The sequence below is a fragment of the Phasianus colchicus genome, chromosome 34, assembly GCF_987193195.1.
Source record: "Phasianus colchicus chromosome 34, bPhaCol1.hap1.1, whole genome shotgun sequence".
Taxonomy (NCBI): Eukaryota; Metazoa; Chordata; class Aves; order Galliformes; family Phasianidae; genus Phasianus; species Phasianus colchicus.
In genome coordinates, this window is record NC_143469.1 from 1,858,754 (window position 1) to 1,872,112 (window position 13,359).

Consider the following 13,359-nt stretch of genomic DNA (forward strand, 5'->3'; position numbering starts at 1 on the left):
AGAGCCCCACAGAACTGCCCCAAATGGGACCATGGTCCTACTGGGTCGCACTGATACCGCTGTGGGGTCACAATCCCATAGATCAGCTCCAACACACACATACAGCCCTATAGGGTCGCCTCAAAATGGTATCACAGCCCTATAGGGCAGCCCCAAAATGGGACCATAGCCCTATAGGGTCACACTGAAACCCCTATGAGGTTGTAACCCTATAGGGCTGCTCCAAAACAATAATATAATCCTATAGGGTCGCCCCAAAATGGTACCACAGCCCTATAGGATCGCCTTGAAAGCACTACGCAGCCAAAACCCCACAGATCTGCTGTGACACACAGACGTAGCCCTATAGGGTTGCCCCAAAATGGGTCTGTAGCCCTATGGGGTCGCACTGAAGCCACTATGGGGTCGTAACCCCACAGATCTGCTCCAACACACAGACGCAGCCTTATAGGATCGCCCTGAAACCACTATGGGGTCGCAGCCCCATGGATCTGCTCCGACACACAGATGCAGCTCTATAGGGTCACCCCGAAATGGGGTCAGCGCCCCACAGATCCACCCCATAACACTTCAGGGCTGTAATCCCCAAGCACCCCCCAAAGCGGGATGCAGCCCTATAGGAACGCCCCAAAATGGAGCAGCAGCCCTATAGGAACTCCCCAAAATGGGACTGCAGCCCTACGGGGCGCTCCTGAAACCACTATAGGGCCGTAACCCCACAGATACGCCCTGACACACAGCCACGGCCCTATAGGATCGCCTTGAAACCACCGCGGAGCCGTAACCCTATAGGGCTGCTCCAAAATAAGGACGTAGCTCTGGAGGATCACCCTAAAATGGGGTCAGCGCCCCACGGGCTCACCCCAAAATGGAGTCAGCGCCCCATACATCCACCCCATAACACTTCCGGGCCGTAACCCCCCCCCCCTCCCCTCCCCCCTCCAAACCGATACCGCAGCCCTATAGGGTCGCCCCCCCCACCCCCCCCCACACCCCATTCCGGAGCCGTTCCCCCCCCATATGGGTCCCCCCTATAATCCTCCCCCCGCGACCCCACAGCGCTGCCCCAAATTGGCCCCATAAGGCCGTGCTGGGGGGGGGCTCCCAGCTCAGCCACGTGTCGCCGGCCCCATAAAGCACAAAAAGCAGCACCGGACCCCCCCCCACCCCTTAAACCCCCCCCTCACCCCACAAATAACCCCTATAGTATAGGGGGGGAGGGGGGGGAGGAGGGGAAAAAGGGGGGGTAAGGGGGGGGTCCTGCCGTTGCTCACCCTATAACCGACCCTATATCCCATCCCTCCCTTTTCCCCCCATAAAACAGAAGGGGGAAATATGGGGCCGCCCTCACCGGCAGCCGGCCATGCAGATGGGATTCGGGGCCGGATGCGGCGTTCCCGGAAGAGATGGAGCAAAAAAAAGGGGGGGGGGGACGGGGGGGGGGGGGGACGGACAGACGGACGGACAGACGGACGATGTGGGACCCCCCCCCCCCCAAAATCCCATCCCAGATCCCAAAAACCCTCAGCCCCAAAAAGCGCCGCCGGGGGTTTTATTATGGGGGGGGAGGGGATGATGGGGGGGGTGGGGGGTGTTTGGGGTTTGGGTTCACGTTGTGCCCCCCCAGAACTGGATTTTATATGGGGGGGGTCATTTTATAGGGGGGGGGGGGCAGGTGTTTGGTGTTTGTGTTCGGCCCCCCCCCAACCCAAATGGGTTTTGTATGGGGGGGGGGAGAATGTTTGGGGTTTTAGGGTTGGGGGTCTGTCGTGCCCCCCCCCCAACCCAATTGGGGTCTGCATGGGGTGGGGGGGTCATTTTATTAAGGGGGGGGGTGAATATTTGGGATCTGGGGGGGGGGGTTGGATTGGGGACCCCCTCACCACAGTGGATTTTGTATGGGGGGTTGTGGGGTCATTTCATGGGGGGGGGGGAGGGAAATGTTTGGGGTTTGGGGGTTTGGGTTCACGTTGTGCCCCCCCAAAATTGGATTTTATATGGGGGGGGTCATGTTATAGGGGGGGGGGGGCAGGGGTTTGGTGTTTGTGTTCTGCCCCCCCCCAACCCAAATGGATTTTGTATGGGGGGGGGGGGGGAATGTTTGGGGTTTTAGGGTTGGGGGTTCACGTTATGGCCCCCCCCAACCCAATTGGGGTCTGCATGGGGTGGGGGGGTCATTTTATTAAGGGAGGGGGTGTGAATATTTGGGGTCTGGGGGGGGGCTGGATTGGGGCCCCCCCCTCACCACAATGGATTTTGTATGGGGAGTTGTGGGGTCATTTTATGGGGGGGGGGGAGGGAAATGTTTGGGGTTTTGGGGTTTGGGTTCACGTTGTGCCCCCCCAGAACTGGATTTTATATGGGGGGGGTCATTTTATAGGGGGGGGGGCAGGTGTTCGGTGTTTGTGTTTGGCCCCCCCCCAACCCAAATGGGTTTTGTATGGGGAGGGGGGGAATGTTTGGGGTTTTAGGGTTGGGGGTCCGCGTTATGGCCCCCCCAAAACCAGATTTTATATGGGGGGGGGGGCATTTTATAAGGGGGGGGGGCAGGTGTTTGGTGTTTGTGTTCGGCCCCCCCCCAACCCAAATGGGTTTTGTATGGGAGGGGGGGGGGGGGATGTTTGGGGTTTTGGGGTTTGGGTTCACGTTGTGCCCCCCCAGAATTGGATTTTATATGGGGGGGGTCATTTTATAGGGGGGGGGGCAGGTGTTTGGTGTTTGTGTTCTGCCCCCCCCCAACCCAAATGGGTTTTGTATGGGGAGGGGGGGGAATGTTTGGGGTTTTAGGGTTGGGGGTCTGTTGTGCCCCCCCAAAATTGGATTTTATATGGGGTGGGGGGTCATTTTATAAGGGGGGGGGTGAATATTTGGGGTCTGGGGAGGGGGTTGGATTGGGGACCCCCCCTCACCACAATGGATTTTGTATGGGGAGTTGTGGGGTCATTTCATGGGGGGGGGGGGAGGGAAATGTTTGGGGTTTTAGGGTTGGGGGTCCGTGTTATGGCCCCCCAAAACCAGATTTTATATGGGGGGGGTCATTTTATAAGGGAGGGGGGGGCAGGTGTTCGGTGTTTGTGTTTGGCCCCCCCCCAACCCAAATGGGTTTTATATGGGAGGGGGGGGGGGATGTTTGGGGTTTTAGGGCTGGGGGTCTGTCGTGCCCCCCCCCAACCCAATTGGGGTCTGCATGGGGAGGGGGGGTCATTTTATTAAGGGGGGGGGGTGAATATTTGGGGTCTGGGGGGGGGTTGGATTGGGGCCCCCCCCTCACCACAATGGATTTTGTACGGGGGGTTGTGGGGTCATTTCATGGGGGGGAGGGAAATGTTTGGGGTTTTAGGGTTGGGGGTCCGTGTTATGGCCCCCCAAAACCAGATTTTATATGGGGGGGGTCATTTTATAAGGGAGGGGGGGGCAGGTGTTCGGTGTTTGTGTTTGGCCCCCCCCCAACCCAAATGGGTTTTGTATGGGGGGGGGGAATGTTTGGGGTTTTAGGGTTGGGGGTCTGTCGTGCGCCCCCAAAATTGGATTTTATATGGGGTGGGGGGGTCATTTTATTAAGGGGGGGGGGGTGAATATTTGGGGTCTGGGGAGGGGGTTGGATTGGGGACCCCCCCTCATCCCAATGGATTTTGTATGGGGAGTTGTGGGGTCATTTTATGGGGGGGGGGAGGGAAATGTTTGGGGTTTTAGGGTTGGGGGTCCGCGTTATGGCCCCCCCAAAACCAGATTTTATATGGGGGGGGGGGCATTTTATAAGGGGGGGGGGCAGGTGTTTGGTATTTGTGTTCGGCCCCCCCCCAACCCAAATGGGTTTTGTATGGGAGGGGGGGGGGGGATGTTTGGGGTTTTAGGGTTTGGGGTTCACGTTATGGCCCCCCCAAAATTGGATTTTATATGGGGGGGTCATTTTATAAGGGGGGGGGGGCAGGTGTTTGGTGTTTGTGTTCGGCCCCCCCCCCCCCCCAACCCAAATGGGTTTTGTATGGGGGGGGGGGGATGTTTGGGGTTTTAGGGCTGGGGGTCTGTCGTGCGCCCCCAAAATTGGATTTTATATGGGGTGGGGGGGTCATTTTATTAAGGGGGAGGTGAATATTTGGGGTCTGGGGGGGGGGTTGGATTGGGGCCCCCCCCTCACCACAATGGATTTTGTATGGGGGGTTGTGGGGTCATTTCATGGGGGGGGGGAGGGAAATGTTTGGGGTTTTAGGGTTGGGGGTCCGCGTTATGGCCACCCCAAAACCAGATTTTATATAGGGGGGGGGGGCATTTTATAAGGGGGGGGGGCAGGTGTTTGGTATTTGTGTTCGGCCCCCCCCCAACCCAAATGGGTTTTGTATGGGAGGGGGGGGGGGGGATGTTTGGGGTTTTAGGGTTTGGGGTTCACGTTATGGCCCCCCCAAAATTGGATTTTATATGGTGGGGGGGTCATTTTATTAAGGGGGGGGGGGTGAATATTTGGGGTCTGGGGGGGTGGTTGGATTGGGGACCCCCCCTCACCACAATGGATTTTGTATGGGGAGTTGTGGGGTCATTTCATGGGGGGGGGGAGGTAAATGTTTGGGGTTTTGGGGCTTGGGTTCGCGTTATGGCCCCCCCAGAATTGGATTTTATATGGGGGGGGTCATTTTATAAGGGGGGGGGGGCAGGTGTTTGGTGTTTGTGTTCGGCCCCCCCCCAACCCAAATGGGTTTTGTATGGGGGGGGGGGATGTTTGGGGTTTTAGGGCTGGGGGTCTGTCGTGCGCCCCCAAAATTGGATTTTATATGGGGTGGGGGGGTCATTTTATTAAGGGGGGGGGGGTGAATATTTGGGGTCTGGGGGGGGGGTTGGATTGGGGACCCCCCCTCACCACAATGGATTTTGTATGGGGGGTTGTGGGGTCATTTCATGGGGGGGAGGGAAATGTTTGGGGTTTTAGGGTTGGGGGTCCGCGTTATGGCCACCCCAGAATTGGATTTTATATGGGGGGGGGTCATTTTATAGGGGGGGGGGGGGGGCAGGTGTTTGGTGTTTGTGTTCTGCCCCCCCCCAACCCAAATGGGTTTTGTATGGGGAGGGGGGGAATGTTTGGGGTTTTAGGGTTGGGGGTCTGTTGTGCCCCCCCAAAATTGGATTTTATATGGGGGGGGGGGTCATTTTATCAAGGGGGGGGGTGAATATTTGGGGTCTGGGGGGGGGGCTTTGGATTGGGGCCCCCCCTCACCACAATGGATTTTGTATGGGGGGTTGTGGGGTCATTTCATGGGGGGGAGGGAAATGTTTGGGGTTTTAGGGTTGGGGGTCCGCGTTATGGCCACCCCAGAATTGGATTTTATATGGGGGGGGGTCATTTTATAGGGGGGGGGGGGGGCAGGTGTTTGGTGTTTGTGTTCTGCCCCCCCCCAACCCAAATGGGTTTTGTATGGGGAGGGGGGGAATGTTTGGGGTTTTAGGGTTGGGGGTCTGTTGTGCCCCCCCAAAATTGGATTTTATATGGGGGGGGGGGTCATTTTATCAAGGGGGGGGGTGAATATTTGGGGTCTGGGGGGGGGGCTTTGGATTGGGGCCCCCCCTCACCACAATGGATTTTGTATGGGGGGTTGTGGGGTCATTTCATGGGGGGGAGGGAAATGTTTGGGGTTTTAGGGTTGGGGGTCCGCGTTATGGCCACCCCAGAATTGGATTTTATATGGGGGGGGGTCATTTTATAGGGGGGGGGGGGGGGCAGGTGTTTGGTGTTTGTGTTCTGCCCCCCCCCAACCCAAATGGGTTTTGTATGGGGAGGGGGGGAATGTTTGGGGTTTTAGGGTTGGGGGTCTGTTGTGCCCCCCCAAAATTGGATTTTATATGGGGGGGGGGGTCATTTTATCAAGGGGGGGGGTGAATATTTGGGGTCTGGGGGGGGGGCTTTGGATTGGGGCCCCCCCCTCACCACAATGGATTTTGTATGGGGAGTTGTGGGGTCATTTCATGGGGGGGGGGAGGGAAATGTTTGGGGTTTTGGGGTTTGGGTTCGCGTTATGGCCCCCCCAGAACTGGATTTTATATGGGGGGGGGGGTCATTTTATAAGGGGGGGGGGGCAGGTGTTCGGTGTTTGTGTTTGGCCCCCCCCAAACCAAATGGGTTTTGTATGGGGAGGGGGGGAATGTTTGGGGTTTTAGGGTTGGGGGTCTGTTGTGCCCCCCCAAAATTGGATTTTATATGGGGGGGGGTCATTTTATTAAGGGAGGGGGTGTGAATATTTGGGGTCTGGGGGGGGGGGTTGGATTGGGGCCCCCCTCACCACAATGGATTTTGTACGGGGGACTGGGGGGGTCATTTCATGGGGGGGGGGGAGGGAAATGTTTGGGGTTTTTGGGGGGGGGGGGTTCGCATTATGCCCCCCCCCCAGTGCTTTATTTGTATGGGGTGGAGGGGGATCCGTTTTGGGGTGGGGGGGTTGTGAGGTTCAACATTGGCCCCCACCCCATAAAAACCCCTTATCTGCCCCCCCCCCCCAAACCCCCACCCCATAACCCCACATCCCATCCCCTGCGGGAGGGATTTGGGGTGGGGGGGCAGATTTGGGGGTGGAGGGGGGGATCTAAAAGGAGCTGCGCCCCCCACCCCCCCCCACCCAAATTTTCATATACACCCCCATATCCCCCCCCCCCACCCCAAATCCCACCGCACTGCTATGGGGCTGCTGGGGGGCAGAAGGGGTTTTGCTTTGGGGGGGGTGGGGGCAGATTTGGGGGTGGGGGGGGGGTACAAAATAAGCCCCCCCCCCCCCATGCAAACCCCCGCCCCCCCCCCCAATCCCGTATCCCATTCCCTTCGTTCCCCAATAGGGAAACTGAGGGGGGGGGAGGGGTCTGTGCCCCCCTCCCCCAAAATAAACCCCAATAAAATGCACTGGGGGGGCGGGGGGGGGGCAACAGTGTGCAGTGCAGTGCAAAGCAAAGCAGAGCAAAGCAGTGCAGTGCAGTGCAAAGCAAAGCAAAAGCAATGCAGAGCAGAGCAGTGCAATGCAAAGCAAAGCAAAGCAATGCAATGCAATGCAAAGCAGAGCAGAGCAGAGCAAAGCAGAGCAAAGCAGAGCAGTGCAGTGCAAAGCAAAGCAAAGCAATGCAGAGCAAAGCAGTGCAAAGCAAAGCAAAGCAAAGCAAAGCAATGCAATGCAATGCAATGCAATGCAGAGCAAAGCAGAGCAATGCAAAGCAAAGCAATGAGCAATGCAAAGCAGAGCAGTGCAATGTAGTGCAATACAAAGCAGTGCAAAGCAAAGCCATGCAATGCAGAACAAAAGCAATGCAGAGCAAAAGCAACGGAGAGCAAAAGCAATGCAGAGCAGTGCAATGCGATGGAGCTCTGTGCAAAGCAAAGCAAAGCAAAGCAAAGCAGTGTCAGTGCAATGCAATGCAATGCAACGCAATGCAAAGCAAAGCAATGCAATGCAATGCAAAGGAGCTCTGTGCAAAGCAACAAAGTTTCAGTGCAACGCAAAGTGAAGCAAAGCAAAGCAATGCAGTGTCAGTGCAATGCAACGCAATGCAAAGCAAAGCAATGGAGCTCTATGCAATGCAAAGCAAAGCAAAGCAAAGCAAAGCAATGCAATGCAAAGGAGCTCTGTGCAAAGCAATGCAGTGTCAGTGCAACGCAACGCAATGCAAAGCAAAGCAATGGAGCTCTATGCAATGCAAAGCAAAGCAAAGCAAAGCAAAGCAAAGCAATGCAATGCAAAGGAGCTCTGTGCAAAGCAACAAAGCGTCAGTGCAACACAAAGTGCAGCAAAGCAAAGCAAAGCAATGCAGTGTCAGTGCAATGCAATGCAATGCACAGCAAAGCAATGCAGTGTCAGTGCAATGCAACGCAATGCAAAGCAAAGCAATGGAGCTCTATGTAATGCAAAGCAAAGCAAAGCAAAGCAAAGCAATGCAATGCAAAGGAGCTCTGTGCAAAGCAATGCAGTGTCAGTGCAACGCAACACAATGCAAAGCAAAGCAATGGAGCTCTATGCAATGCAAAGCAAAGCAAAGCAAAGCAAAGCAAAGCAATGCAATGCAAAGGAGCTCTGTGCAAAGCAACAAAGCGTCAGTGCAACACAAAGTGCAGCAAAGCAAAGCAAAGCAATGCAGTGTCAGTGCAATGCAATGCAATGCACAGCAAAGCAATGCAGTGTCAGTGCAGTGCAATGCAATGCAAAGCAAAGCAATGGAGCTCTATGCAATGCAAAGCAATGCAAAGCAATGCAATGCAATGCAAAGGAGCTCTGTGCAAAGCAATGCAGTGTCAGTGCAATGCAACGCAACGCAATGCAATACAAAGCAAAGCAATGGAGCTCTATGCAATGCAATGCAATGCAAAGGAGCTCTGTGCAAAGCAACAAAGTGTCAGTGCAACGCAAAGTGCAGCAAAGCAAAGCAAAGCAATGCAGTGTCAGTGCAATGCAACGCAATGCAATGCAATGCAAAGCAAAGCAATGGAGCTCTGTGCAAAGCAACAAAGCGTCAGTGCAACACAAAGTGCAGCAAAGCAAAGCAAAGCAATGCAGTGTCAGTGCAATGCAATGCAAAGCAAAGCTGTGCAAAGCAACGCAGCTCCGTGCAACGCCATGCAAAGCAATGAAGGTCCGTGCAATGCAATGCAATGCAAAGTAATGGAAATCTGTGCAGCGCAATGCAATGAAGTGTCAGAGCAACGCAATGCAAAGCAGAGCAATGCAGCTCCATGCAGTGCAATGCAATGCAATGTTGCTCAGTGCAATGCAAAGCAATGCAAAGCAATGCAAAGCAAAGCAAAGCAACGCAGTGTCAGTGCAATGCAATGCAAGGCAAAGCAATGGAGCTCCCTGCAATGCAATGCAATGCAATGCAAAGCAAAGCAACGCAGTGTCAGTGCAAAGCAATGCAAGGCAAAGCAAAGCAATGTGAAGCAATGGAGTGCCAGTGCAATGCAAAGCAAAGCAACAGAGCTCCGTGCAATGCAATGCAATGGAGTGTCAGAGCAATGCAGAGCAAAGCAGAGCAATGCAGCTCCGTGCAATGCAGTGCAAAGCAAAGCAATGGAGCGTCAGTGCAAAGCAAAGCAATGCAATGCAATGCAATGCAAAGCAAAGCAATGCAGTGTCAGTGCAAAGCAAAGCAAAGCAGAGCAATGGAAGCCCGTGCAATGCAATGCAAAGAAAAGCAATGGACTGCCAGAGCAGAGCAATGCAATGCAAAGCAAAGCAAAGCAAAGCACAGCAATGGAGTTTCGTGCAATGCAGTGCAATGCAATGCGCTACAAAGCAAAGCAAAGCAATGGAGTGCCAGTGCAAAGCAAAGCAAAGCAGAGCAATGGAAGCCCGTGCAATGCAGTGCAACGCAGTGCAAAGTAATGGAGCCTCAGTGCAAAGCAAAGCAAAGCAGAAGAGCTCCGTGCAATGCAATGCAATGAAGTGTCAGAGCAATGCAATGCCGTGCAAAGCAACGGAGTGTCAGTGCAAAGCAGAGCAGAGCAGTGCAGCTCCGTGCAATGCAGTGCAATGCAGCATTTGCTCAGTGCAACGCAAAGCAATGGAGGCCCATGAAATGCAATGGGGGTCTGTGCAGTGCAATGCAAAGCAATGCAAAGCAATGCAAAGCAATGCAAAGCAATGCAAAGCAATGCAAAGCAATGCAAAGCAACGGAGCTCTGTGCAAAGCAAAGTAAAGCAAAGCAAAGCAGTGCCAGTGCAATGCAATGCAACGGAGCTCCGTGCAAAGCAATGCAATGCAAAGCAAAGCAAAGCAAAGCAATGCAAAGCAACGGAGCCGCGTGAAAAGCAAAGCAAAGCAAAGCAACGGAGTGTCAGTGCAATGCAGAGCAAAGCAAGGCAATGCAGTGCAAAGCAATGGAGCTCCGTGCAATGCAATGCAATGCAAAGCAATGCAAAGCAATGCAATGCAAAGCAATGCAATGCAAAGCAATGCAATGCAAAGCAATGCAAAGTAAAGCAAAGCAATGCATGCAAAGCAGCAGAGCTCCGTGCAAAGCAAAGTAAAGCAAAGCAACCCAGTGTCAGTGCAATGCAATGCAACGGAGCTCCGTGCAAAGCAATGCAAAGCAAAGCAAAGCAATGGAGTGTCAGTCCAATGCAAAGCAATGCAAAGCAAAGCAAAGCAAAGCAATGCAAAGCAATGGAGTGTCAGTGCAATGCAATGCAATGGAGCTCCGTGCAAAGCAATGCGATGCAAAGCAAAGCAAAGCAAAGCAAAGCAATGCAAAGCAATGGAGTGTCAGTGCAATGCAATGCAATGCAAAGCAAAGCAACGGAGTGTCAGTGCAATGCAATGCAATGGAGCTCCGTGCAAAGCAATGCAATGCAATGCAACGCAATGCAATGCAATGCAAAGCAAAGCAACGGAGCTCCATGCAATGCAATGCAATGCAAAACAGCAGAGTGTCAGTGCAACGCAAAGCAACGGCGGCCCATGAAATGCAATGGAGTGCAATGCAGTGAAGGTCTGTGCAATGCAAAGCAGTGCAATGCAATGCAAAGCAACGGAGCGACAACACGAAGTGAAGGCAAAGCAAAGCAAAGCAAAGCAACGAAGGTCAGTGCAATGCAATGCAAAGCAAAAGAGTGCCAGTGCAACGCAAAGCAAAGCAATGCAGCTCCATGCAATGCAATGCAATGCAATGCAATGCTACAAAGATCCGCATAATGCAAAGCAAAGCAAAGCAAACCACTGTCAGTGCAATGCAATGCAATGCAATGCAAAGCAAAGCAGTGGAGCTCTGTGCAAAGGAAAGCTGTGTCAGTGCAATGCAACGCAATGCAAAGCAAAGCAATGGAGTTCTATGCAATGCAAAGCAAAGCAAAGCAAAGCAAAGCAAAGCGAAGCAAAGCAAAGCAATGGAAGTCTGTGCAAAGCAACGAAGTGTCAGTGCAAAGCAATGCAATGCAAAGCAAAGCAGAGCAGTGTCAGTGCAGTGCAATGCAATGCAATGCAATGCAAAGCGAAGCAAAGCAGAGCAGTGTCCGTGCAATGCAATGCAAAGCAAAGCAGAGCAATGTCAGTGCAATGCAAAGCAAAGCAGAGCAGAGCAGAGCGGTGTCTGTGCAATGCAATGCAATGCAATGCAATGCAAAACAATGCAAAGCAAAGCAGAGCAGAGCAGTGTCCGTGCAATGCAATGCAAAGCAAAGCAGTGTCAGTGCAATGCAAAGAAGAGCAGAGCAGAGCGGTGTCCGTGCAATGCAAAGCAATGCAATGCAAAGCAAAACAGAGCGGTGTCTGTGCAATGCAATGCAATGCAATGCAAAGCAATGCAATGCAAAGCAAAGCAAAGCCAAAGCAAAGCAAAGCAAAGCAGAGCACAGTGGTGTCCGTGCAATGCAAAGCAATGCAAAGCAAAGCAAAGCAAAGCAAAGCAAAGCAGAGCAGAGCACAGCAGTGTCCGTGCAATGCAAAGCAATGCAAAGCAAAGCAAAGCAAAGCAGAGCAGAGCACAGCAGTGTCCGTGCAATGCAATGCAATGCAAAGCAAAGCAGAGCAGAGCAGAGCAGAGCAGAGCACAGCAGTGTCCGTGCAATGCAATGCAATGCAAAGCAAAGCAGAGCAGAGCAGAGCGGTGTCCGTGCAAAGCAAAGCAAAGCACAGCAGAGCAGAGCGGTGTCCGTGCAATGCAATGCAATGCAATGCAAAGCAGAGCAGAGCACAGCAGTATCCGTGCAATGCAATGCAAAGCAAAGCAAAGCAGAGCAGAGCGGTGTCCGTGCAATGCAATGCAATGCAAAGCAGAGCAGAGCTGTGTCCGTGCAATGCAATGCAATGCAATGCAATGCAAAGCAAAGCAGAGCAGAGCAGAGCGGTGTCCGTGCAATGCAAAGCAGAACAGAGCACAGCAGTGTCCGTGCAATGCAATGCAATGCAAAGCAGAGCAGAGCAGAGCACAGCGGTATCCGTGCAATGCAATGCAATGCAAAGCAGAGCAGAGCAGAGCAGAGCAGAGCAGAGCGGTGTCCGTGCAATGCAATGCAAAGCAGAGCAGAGCACAGCAGTATCCGTGCAATGCAATGCAAAGCAAAGCAAAGCAGAGCAGAGCGGTGTCCGTGCAATGCAATGCAAAGCAGAGCAGAGCAGAGCAGAGCAGAGCAGTGTCCGTGCAATGCAATGCAGAGCAGAGCACAGCAGTGTCCGTGCAATGCAATGCAATGCAAAGCAAACCAGAGCAGAGCACAGCAGTGTCCGTGCAATGCAATGCAATGCAAAGCAAAGCAAAGCAGAGCGGTGTCCGTGCAAAGCAGAGCAGAGCACAGCAGTATCCGTGCAATGCAATGCAAAGCAAAGCAAAGCAGAGCGGTGTCCGTGCAATGCAATGCAATGCACAGCAATGCAAAGCAGAGCACAGCGGTGTCCGTGCAATGCAATGCAATGCAATGCAAAGCAAAGCAAAGCAGAGCAGAGCGGTGTCCGTGCAAAGCAAAGCAGAGCAGAGCGGTGTCCGTGCAATGCAATGCAATGCAATGCAAAGCAGAGCAGAGCAGAGCGGTGTCCGTGCAATGCAATGCAATGCAATGCAATGCAATGCAAAGCAGAGCAGAGCGGTGTCCGTGCAATGCAATGCAATGCAATGCAATGCAATGCAAAGCAGAGCACAGCAGTGTCCGTGCAATGCAATGCAATGCAAAGCAAAGCAGAGCAGAGCGGTGTCCGTGCAATGCAATGCAATGCAATGCAAAGCAGAGCAGAGCGGTGTCCGTGCAATGCAATGCAAAGCAAAGCAGAGCAGAGCGGTGTCCGTGCAATGCAATGCACTGCCGTGCAGCGCAGCGTCGCTGCATTTCCCGCGCTCCCCCCTCCCCCCCCCCCCCCTCCGTTCCCCGTCCGCCGTTTCCCTCCATGGCTTCCGGGGTTTTTTTTAATTGGGGGGGGGGCGGCACTCACCGTCGGCGCAGCGCCGGGGGCAGCGCGGGGGGGGGAGGCGCGGAGCGGGCGGGCATCGGGGGGGGCGGCCCGGAACGGAGCGAACGGAGCGCGGAACGACGGAGCGAGGGGGGGGGAGGGGGGGGGGAGGGGTTATGGGGGGGTGGGGTTTGGGGAGGGGGAGGGGACAGGGAGAAAATGGCGGGAGGGAGAGGGCAGTGATGGGGGGGGGGGGAGGGACCATTCATTGCCATGGGGGGGTGGGATAAACCATTGCAATGGGGGGGGGAAAGAGGGGCCATTCATTGCTATGGGGGGGGGGCAGGGAGGAACCATTCATTGCAATGGGGGGGGAAAGAGGGGCCATTCATTGCTATGGGGGGGTGGGATAAACCATTGCAATGGGGGGGGCAGGGAGGAACCATTCATTGCTATTAGGGGAGGGGCAGGGAGGAACCATTCATTGCAATGGCGGGGGGGTAGGGGGGGACCCTTCATTGCTAT

General features: G+C 54.2%; 1 protein-coding gene across 5 annotated transcripts in view; it reads right to left on the minus strand.

Annotated features, from left to right (window-relative positions):
* DNMT1 (DNA methyltransferase 1) overlaps nt 1-12,984 on the minus strand; it is a 51,888-nt gene extending 38,904 nt beyond the window's left edge. For 4 of the 5 annotated variants that reach the window (XM_090128684.1, XM_090128683.1, XM_090128681.1 and 1 more), the window contains exon 1: nt 12,877-12,984. In XM_090128684.1, coding sequence (XP_089984810.1) covers nt 12,877-12,932 — 56 coding nt within the window. In that variant the 5' untranslated portion in view covers nt 12,933-12,984. Of the gene's footprint in view, nt 1-1,351; nt 1,422-12,876 lie in introns of those variants that run through there. The other variant, XM_090128682.1, reaches the window with a different exon arrangement.
* Nucleotides 12,985-13,359: the final 375 nt, after the last annotated feature.